Source organism: Gossypium arboreum, chromosome 9 (genome assembly GCF_025698485.1).
Source record: "Gossypium arboreum isolate Shixiya-1 chromosome 9, ASM2569848v2, whole genome shotgun sequence".
Lineage (NCBI taxonomy): Eukaryota > Viridiplantae > Streptophyta > Magnoliopsida > Malvales > Malvaceae > Gossypium > Gossypium arboreum.
The window spans coordinates 70057964-70067547 of NC_069078.1; the positions used below are offsets into that span (position 1 = coordinate 70057964).

Sequence of the window (9584 nt, forward strand, 5' to 3'; positions counted from 1 at the left end):
TTCAGCCGAATTGAAGGTCCCTAGCCAAACCCTAGTTTTTTTCAAGGGATCTCTAACCTTCGCTGCAAATCTTCCCCATGGTCTTTTCCTTCTTTTTCTTTTCTTTCTTAAATTGAGGCCATTTAACATGACAACTAGGATGCCAACGTGGCCAGTTGAATGACAGGTCAGCTTTCCATTACAGATGTAATGGAAAATGGTTGTTTGTGGCTGGTTTGCTATTTTTCTAAAATTCAGTGACTGAATTGTAACTTTTCAAAATTTAGTAACTGTTTTGTTATTTTAACCTAAGTTTAGTGACTATTACTGTACTTTACCCTAAAAATAATTTTAAAAATTTATATTAAAAAACTAAAGATGGAAATAATGCAAAATATATTTTTAAAAAAACCTATTTTTCTGTTAAAAAGTATAAAACCAATACCGTAAAAATCAAAACAATCCAGTTTGATTTTCTTTAATATTTTACAATTTTAAACCGCTAAATCAAGTTATTCAAGTTCAGCAGATTCAACCCACTGATCCAGTCTGATTTTTTTCAAGGAAATGTTTGGACGTTCAAAAAGAGAAAAGTAGAACAACATATCAAATAAGGGGATTCATTATCCATTAAATGTAAGGTAAAAACTATAATATGTGACGTCCATGAAATCCTCTTCCATGGCAAAATGACTTGGGAAAACCCAAGAATCATAAAAGAGCAGAAGGATCAAGCTTATAACACATATGGATCACCCGGTTCGACCTAAGATAAATGGTTCAGGATGCAAAACGCTTACCAGTTAGCATCCTATAATTGATAAATGTTAGAATTTCGGTTCTTCTTATTGATATTCTTAATTTTGTATTCATGGAAGTTTGCCTACATATATGTCATTTCGTTCTTTGCAGTCAAAACAAATACATGGCATGGAAGGGAACTCACTGATTATCTCCACAACAACATAGTGATGATAAACAAAAGGGGAGCTCTGAATCACGATGAAGTTTTGCTTCCATCTGATGTCAGAAGCACCTTGTATAAATCGGGACGTCGATCACGAAACACACCCCAGCAACTTCTTTTGGATTTGATTTTGTCAAGATCAAACTGTGCTATGAGAACTGCTTCATCTTTGTCATTAGCAGCTGCAACGATTTCCCCAGTTGGTCCTGGAATGGAAACATTGATATTTAGACTTATTCTGGACAAAATAAAGTTGATGAATATAATATGACTAATCGCTGAAGAGAAAAGAATCATCAAATTCATACCTGCTATGAAGGAATTGCCGTAGAACGTAATCTGACTCTTCCCATGCTCTGTCTCAATTATTTCCTTTCCAATGCGGTTAGAAGCTACCAGAGGTACCTATATAAGCATGATATCCGTTAACCCTTCCTCCCTAAATTTCATAACAGAATAATAATCGGGCTGGTTAAGCCCTTGATTACAATCAACAGATACATAATGTCTCTAGCCAACATAATTATCAGATCACAGGAAATGAAAGGGCAATCAAAATGTAAGCAGGAAATTTGGATTTCAAAGATCACACCATAATATACCACGAAAGCAACAAAAAAGTTAGTAACATTGAAAAGGAACCTTTAGTTCACCAGTCTTCTCACTTACCACATTTGCACCAGCATGCCCTTGCATCACTCGCTGCCAATGCTCACGAGAATCAAGTCCTTCATCTTGTGGTTCAGAGCCAATAGCCGTAGGGTAAAACAATATCTCAGCACCTTGCAATGCCATAGCACGGGCAGCCTCTGGATACCACTGATCCCAACATATTGCTGACATGCAAAATCAAGCAATAACTTTATGTTGTCTTCCGCATGTTGGTTTTGCAGGTAAATTGATGAAACAAACACACATTTCTGCAAGTAATTTATGTTGCCAACACATTCTAGCCCCAGAACCGAGACTGTAATGGCAACAATATAAGGTAACCATACATTGGTTCATTCAAGTGACAGACGAAACATTTTGTAAAAAATTTGCAGGCTTCACAATATCAAGAGAAGAATTGTCTAAAAGGAAAAGGAAAGGAAGCTCTAACCAACTCCAATCTTTGCAAATTTGGTCTGAAAAACCTGTTATCAATGGCATCCATATGTTAAGTAATAAAGACAATTGACATAAAAACTCAAAGTTTATGAAAAATGTTAGCATCAGAGGAACTGAGGTTTTACTAAGTACCTACCTTAAAGCCCGTATCTCCCGGATTAAAGTAGAACTTTTCCTGGTATCCTAAAAGAAGAGGGTGGAAACTCGATTTTAATAATCAAAGCCAAAATCAAAATGAATTATATCATATTGAAGGTGTAAAGCATTAAGTTTTCTAGAGACCTGGTCCATCAGGTATATGAGATTTCCTGTACAGTCCAAGATCAGTACCATCAGCATCAATGATAGCTACAGAATTGTAATGGGCATTGTTTGCCTCTTCAAAGAAACTAACTGGCAGCACCACACCCAACTCTTTTGCAAGTTCCTGCATCCTGAAAGCGTATAGTAGACAAAAACAAGTCGAATTGAGTAAATAACTAGAATCTGCAATTCAAAGCAAGTTTAGTTGTTCTTATTAAGAGAAAACAAGGCATTGGAGCAACCAATCAATTTCACTTTAGAAGTCAGTCAGTAGGCAGTGATTTTACCTTTTAATGGTAGGGTGGTCATTATAAGGCTTAGCACGCTGAAAGAAATCATCCCTTTGTGCTTGACAAAAGTAATAACCCTCAAACAGTTCCTGAAGACACATAAATACACAAGAATAGAAGCTAAACTAAATCAAATACGAAGGAATTAATCAGTAGAAAAAAATTGAATCATTTGGATAGCTTACTTCTATTATACTACCAATTACAGAACCTCAGATGTATTGGAGAAAATGAGAGAAATTAGATAGTGACATTAAAATTAGAGTCATGAACTATTCAAATTTCCATTTTGGAAAGCCAGTATTTCGCAACTGCAGCATTAAGGAGCTATCGCTGGTCCATTAAGAAGACTCAATAGCAACACTACCTTAACAAAAGCTGTTTTCCAAACTAATTTCAAAATCCCTGTCTACATCAATTTACTGGGTGCAAATAATTCTCCTATAGTTTACCATGTTCTTCGTTAAAAGCAGTTAATGTACAAATTTATCTTGATTTTCATTTAACATCACAATCTGTTTCTGGTTCCTATGTTCTAACTGTTGAGAGGTATGAATTTTTCCTTCCATTTTTCTTTTCTGTTATCAATTTATTTTCCAGCCACTTAGCATCATTTAGTTATGGCATGCATTCAATTGTTTCTTTTAACTGTTCAAGCATATTGTTCAGCATTTGCAAGATAGATAGTGTATTAGAGTTGAGGAGTGGTAATAATTTCATCAGCAATAAACAAAGCCAAAAAATAGAAAAGAAAAGAAATTTTGGTTTAGACTAAAAAAGCATTTACTAGACACAATATAATTGAAATACCTCCCAAAAATAGAAAAGAGAGAGAGAGAGATCATCTCTAAGAAAAGGCTGAAAACATTATGAGTGCCCAATTTTATAAAATTGAACAGCACATACCTGAATAAGAATGATATTTGCTCCCTTTGCATGAGCAGCCCTAACCAGTCTGTGTAGAGGAGAGTCATTTTAAGTTACTAAAGAGAAGGTTACCAAAAAGCATGGGGAAATGATGCAAAATATCACAATAAATTAGAGAGTAAAAGTAGAGTATGTTACACACACACACACAAAAAAAAAAAAAAAAGACAACCACAGCCAAACAAACGATGCCCCACTACATGAGGAAAGCTGCATGGATAATATTTCATGATCATGCTCCATTTGTTTCTTTCCCTCCCTGTCCAACATGGCATCCTCTACTAAGTGACTTCTCTTATTCAACACTTAAGAGGTCTTTGCCTCTCACATCTGAACTTCCTCAAATGTGTTATCATCAATTAGCTCTTGATGGATATAAGCCAATATTTCTTTACATTTTCATCTCCACTAACCTCAAATTTGCACCACGCATAAAGCACAGATTCAATAAAAAAAGGAGCCACAAAACAACTTAATTACAAGTAGTGACTTATACAAAGATGAAAGTCAGATCAATACAGTTCAAGTATTTGCTTTATATGACTATGGTTTAACAAAAAGGGGTTTTGAAACTCCAAGGAAGTAGGGAAAAAAATCCTAATAACACATTGACCTCATACATATGCTTCTGAAGCTGCTCAGGACATACACACACAGTGTGTGTTAGACACTGCAAGCAGACAATATCTATGGGATTAGTATATGCAAGCAATTGGGGCATTCAAGAATTTCTAAATACATACCAAATACGGAAAGACCTAGAACCGAGGAAAATAAGCATCAAGATTGCTAACAGTTTCCTTAGTTCAAGTGCAAACTCCAAAATGGAATGAATCAAACACAACAATAAGGCAAAATGGACATGTATCCTAAGAAAAGATGAGATACTGGTTAGGGGAAATGTAGCACTAAGAACCGTGATAGTTATTGCTAATTAAGGCTAATATTAAAATTTGTAGATTGTGAATACCAAATATCCCAAATTTGGTGAAGAAATACGAAGAGCTAAAGTGAAATGTCCCATCCAAAATCTCTTCTTTTAAAACAGGAAAAAAAAAAGAAGCATGTATCGGAAAACAGATGCCAAAAAATGATTACCTTTAAACCAATAAGCTAATGAAATTTAATTAGAGTTTTCCCACCAAAGCTGTGTAGATAAAAGCATATAGCCTTATGCTTATAAGTAAATTGAGGCATTCACTGTTGCTCAAAATGAATCATGAGAGTAACTATGCATGAAAAAACACCAAGGTAATAACATTAGCTTAAAAACCCAACAAAGTTCGAACTTGGACAGTTCCAATGAAACCAAAATAAATTTGAAAACAATTTATAACCATGAACAGTCTCTATATCCTTTGTTTTTCTTTTATCGGTTCTTCACCACATAGTAAATACTCAATCTCATATAAGAATCAAACAAACAATTTACACCACAGTTCCAAATCTCAATCAAATAGAGACTAAAGGAAGAATTAACTAAAAGAAACCACAAAACCAATATGAAGAGACTTTTTAACAGATGAAAGTGGAAGAGTGGCAAAGCAAATCCAGAATATAGGTTTGATCAGAGAATACAATTCGAAATTAATGAAAGACCCAGAAAATCTAATCAAATGGGAAGTAATAGGAGGAGTAAAAAAGAAAAGAAACCTTTCCGCAGTGGCGAGATTGGTGGGCACATCGTCGCTGCAAGCGAATTGCAATGCTGAAACAACTACTTGCCTGTTTCCCTTCTCCATTTCTTTTATCTCGATTCTCAATCCTCAAACCACAGCCGCCGAGTAGAGTAAAACTTAAGCAGACAGAGCAACACAAAAGTTCAACCATCCAGCTCTTATTTTGGGTCCCGCTAACTTTTTCCAGTGTAGTGTGCAGTATGCACCGCAATTGTTAATTTTTTTTTTGACAAAATTTACCCAAAAAAATTAATTTAAAACTTTAGAATTTGAAAACTTAAATTTTAAGTAAACCAACTATATTTTAATTAAATTTATTTTTAACATAATTAAATAGATATATTAATTTGAAATTTAAATAAATAAATTATAAAATTTCATATTTAAATCATTAATTTTAAAGTAGATAAATATAGTGTGAACTTTATTTTAAAATATTTATAATTGTAAGTTCAAATAAAATAATAAAATTACCTATTTAAATTGCATAATTTTGTTAATTTTAAAATTTTAAATAATGTTTATGTCAATCACTTTTCACGGTTACCTTTGAAGTTCACATATATATATATAATAAAATAAAATATATATTTTGATAAAATTTAAGATTTAATCTTTATATATAAAAATTAAAATTTAAAGTTAACAAGAAAAACAAGATAATATTTTTTTTCAATTTAAAATTCAAAATGCAACAATAACATGTTGATTAGATTGTTGAAAAGATATATAATTGATAAAAATAAACATATAAAATTGACAAAATTTGGCAAAAAATATTAGATAATAATTAAATTAGCATTTTAAATTAAAAAGTAAAAAAATTGAAAATATTAAGTACTAACGCCTAATTCTCAAATTATAGGGAGAATATGACCTAATGGTGACAAACATCTTATATCACTATCACCATTCCAGCAAAAGAAAGAAAATTTTGGTTTAATGGTGATAAAATTAGACCTTGAAAAAGCAAAGGGAGGTTTTTCAGGGGAAAAAAGTGCTCTATTATTTCAATTTCCATAAGCCTTGGATATCCTTCATTTTGGATTGTGTTACCTCTCCCACCACCACTTCAACCAAAATGCAGACCATCACGAGGTATTACATAAAATGACCCCTTATCACCGAGAACGTAACCTATCCCCACGTGTCAAGAAAGGGTAGGGTCACCTCTTGCCGAAGATATTATCCACTGTGCCGGAGCAGATAAAATATGAGCAACCATCAAGGGGAGCTTTATGGTGGAAGCAGCCAGAGTATATCAATTTTCAAAAATAACAAAGACAGCATGTTTGGCAACTTTTTTGATGGTATGAAGTCTCAAACACCTTTATTTAGAAAAGAAAAAAACATCAGTTGGCATCAAAGATTCTTTAAAAGACAATGCAGAAAACCATGATTGGCATCGAGGTACATAAGAACACTACTGATTCAAACACAGACGTTATCAGAAAACATGATAAGCTGCTTTACAAAGTTTGTTTTATTTTTCAGTTACTTTGCACACGAACAGGGCATTGGGGTAAACCATTCATGCCATGTTCCACCTAGAGAATCCAATCGCATTAACCCCCATTTCAGGCCTCTTGCTTCTTGTCTTTAGAGTTGAGATACCATCCCACAGCAGCACCAAGGGTTGCAACACCAGCGAGAACCCCGTAGTTTCGGTACTTATCGGTTGATACTTTCTCAGCAGATGTTCCCGATGTAGAGGTAGTGCTACCATCGGTCGCAGCACCCCCTGAACCAGCATCCGGTTTCTCCTCTGGCTTGGGTCCCTGAAATGTTTCAACAGTTCTTTGAATGCTTGACCACTATTTCTTACACAAACTCAAATTTTCTGTCTACACATGATCATCACAACTTGAAGAAGGGAAGCAAATAACTAATGAGTAATGACCCTAATCATTAAACCATTGTGCGTCCTAGTTACTCACCAAACATGTACGAGTGTATAAGACAATGCATGGGCATGCAAAGTAACAAGTGTTTGTGCAAGTATCATTAACTGTTGGATAATATCTTGTGGGAACAAAAATGTAGGCTGAATAAGGATTGAAAAGAAAAAAAAATCTAAAAACTGTTTTAAGCATCTAATCCACACCCCATAGATTTCAGGTCAAGATAGATCAACATAGCAATGATAAGAACATACCTTGCGTGCAAGTTTCTCCAATTTCTCTCGCTCAGTTTTCTGCAACAACACAGCTTTTTTAATACATTATCAAGTCATAACAGAGAAGAAATAATTAAATACACTGGTTAAGGACATTTAGCAGAACGGATCAAAAGGAAGGGGGCAATAGAGTGGAAAGGAAGCAGAAGAGAGAGAGAAACACTTAACAGATCAACTTGCAACGTTTAATCACAAACCTCAATGATGCATAACATAAATATATACATATATATACCATTATGAAGTACAAACCTTGAGCATCATTGATTACTATGAAATCTATAATATTTTCCATTTTAAGTGCTAGAATGTGAACTCAGAAACCAATATTAGACCCTTTCAAAGATATTATTTACAATCCAAGGTAGTAATCCATGCCCTCTAAAATGGAAAGTTATCTAGTTCTGATGTGAGAAAAAGAAGAGAACAACAAAGATAACCATCGCCACATTTTACATATACTAGGCCAGCAAGTTTTGGTGTCAAGACTCAAGAGTCAAGACCTTAGATATCTCTTCTCACTGCTTGGCCAAAAATGGACGACCCCATTTCAAGACCTTTGAACCTCCCTGTACCTATCTCCTAGAGAATATTATGACCATCATCAACTTATTGATAATCCCAAGTTGAATAAAATACTGTTAGGGAATAAACAACTTGACACTTCACAGGCCTAAAAACAATCTAGTAGGAACTAGGAAAATAGGAAATGAACAAAATGAAAGTGGTTTAACAAAAATGATTAATCATAATGTTAACACAACCTCTGAACTCTGAGCTCACACCAAAACAACGGTATTTATAAGAAAATGGTAAACGAAGAAAACAGGCAGAAAAGAATGAATACCTGGATGTAAATATTTTCAGCAGCCTTTTCTTCCTCACTGAGTATCTTCCCACTCCCACTCGAGAACCTACGAGAAACGTATCTAACAGCCATTCTGGTTGCCATAGTAGTTGACTATATAATACCTACAATCAGCATACCATAGACAATCAGGTAAACAAAGGGTATAGAACCAAAAATCTCGCATTACCACCATAGAGCCAAATTTTCTCAAAGCAAGGAGGTTATGGTCAAATTAAAACAATATAACCATGTATTCATAGAACTTAAAAAATCACATAAGCTTCAAACAAAGGTATCAAATAATGTCCTCAATCAAATCAAACCTCCAGGGTATGGAAACCTAAAGGACTTAACCATGTAAAAGTTAAAGCTAAAAACGTTCTAGATAACCACGGAAACTTCATTTCTAAGCATTTTAAACTAAAACCCAGGTTTTAATTCCATTTCATTTCTACTTTTTGCTTTCATTTCACTAATCCTACATAGCGAAGTCCCGCAAGGATTAAACCGAGATTACACAATTTATCTGATTAAATTATAAATAGACAAAAAAAAAATATGTCGCAAAAAAAAATGCCCATATCTTGGATAAATGATCTAAGAGAGAAAAAAAGACCGAGTGACAACGGGGTAAGAGAGAAATTGCTTACGGAGCAGCTGAACTGAAACCAATGAGTCGAAAATTTGTTGTGCGAAGGAAGAAGGGTTTGTAGGGGATTTTAAATTGGGCCAAGGAAAGATCATCCCCTGTTACATGATATAAAAAGGATTAATATGTTGTTTGTCCTGAACTTGTTCAAAATTATCTAATTGATACTTGAATTTCTTTTACTTAGTTGGTAGCTAAATTTTTATTCTATTATTCAAATTGATATTTCCGCATTAACACGGTTAGTTTGTGCTAACGTGGCACTGGTAATCAATTCTATAGTAACACATGGCAACCAAGGGTGGAGTTAGAAAATTTTTTGAAGGGGCCGAAATAAAGTTATATATTTTTATGATAATAAAAGTGAAATTTTACCATTTTAATAGTTTATAGAACTAAATCAATTTTTCTCATTCTTAGGGATCAAAGTTTAATTTTATTATATACAATTTTTTTTTAAATTATAAAAGGACTAAAGGTGAAACTTTTCATTTTAAGAGGTCAGAGCCCTTGTTAGCCCCCTTGACTCTGCCCCTGATGGCAACCTTTTAGTATGATACGTAGTATATATAAATTAAAAATCTAAAAATATTTTAAAAATATAAATTTGTGGATAAGTTCAACTCTTAACAAAATTAACATTGTTAACAAATT

The 9584-nt window shown here is 33.7% G+C and overlaps 2 protein-coding genes across 2 annotated transcripts; both read right to left on the reverse strand.

The window, feature by feature from the left end:
* Positions 1-818: 818 nt before the first annotated feature.
* LOC108454311 (N-carbamoylputrescine amidase) lies at positions 819-5506 on the reverse strand. Its single transcript, XM_017752729.2, has 9 exons — positions 5230-5506; positions 3556-3604; positions 2647-2738; positions 2339-2490; positions 2193-2239; positions 2049-2082; positions 1616-1782; positions 1255-1351; positions 819-1152 (listed from the first exon to the last, which is right to left on the reverse strand). The coding sequence occupies exons 1-9, from the start codon at positions 5316-5318 to the stop codon at positions 977-979; spliced, it is 903 nt and encodes a 300-aa protein (XP_017608218.1). The 5' UTR covers positions 5319-5506; the 3' UTR covers positions 819-976.
* Positions 5507-6555: 1049 nt separating this feature from the next.
* On the reverse strand, positions 6556-9079 carry LOC108454395 (uncharacterized protein At2g27730, mitochondrial-like). Its single transcript, XM_017752843.2, has 4 exons — positions 8932-9079; positions 8279-8403; positions 7411-7449; positions 6556-7033 (listed from the first exon to the last, which is right to left on the reverse strand). The coding sequence occupies exons 2-4, from the start codon at positions 8381-8383 to the stop codon at positions 6833-6835; spliced, it is 345 nt and encodes a 114-aa protein (XP_017608332.1). The 5' UTR covers positions 8384-8403; positions 8932-9079; the 3' UTR covers positions 6556-6832.
* Positions 9080-9584: the final 505 nt, after the last annotated feature.

Coding starts and splice junctions, on each gene's coding strand:
- LOC108454311 (XM_017752729.2), bottom strand. CDS start 5,318: ATGGAGAAGGGAAACAGGCAAGTAGTTGTTTCAGCATTGCAATTCGCT. Junction 3,605..5,229: donor AATCTCGCCACTGCGGAAAG/GTTTCTTTTCTT, acceptor TCCTCTACACAG/ACTGGTTAGGGCTGCTCATG. Junction 1,783..2,048: donor ATTTGCAAAGATTGGAGTTG/GTTAGAGCTTCC, acceptor TTTGCATGTCAG/CAATATGTTGGGATCAGTGG.
- LOC108454395 (XM_017752843.2), bottom strand. CDS start 8,383: ATGGCAACCAGAATGGCTGTTAGATACGTTTCTCGTAGGTTCTCGAGT. Junction 7,450..8,278: donor CTGAAAATATTTACATCCAG/GTATTCATTCTT, acceptor GTGTTGTTGCAG/AAAACTGAGCGAGAGAAATT. Junction 7,034..7,410: donor TGGAGAAACTTGCACGCAAG/GTATGTTCTTAT, acceptor GAAACATTTCAG/GGACCCAAGCCAGAGGAGAA.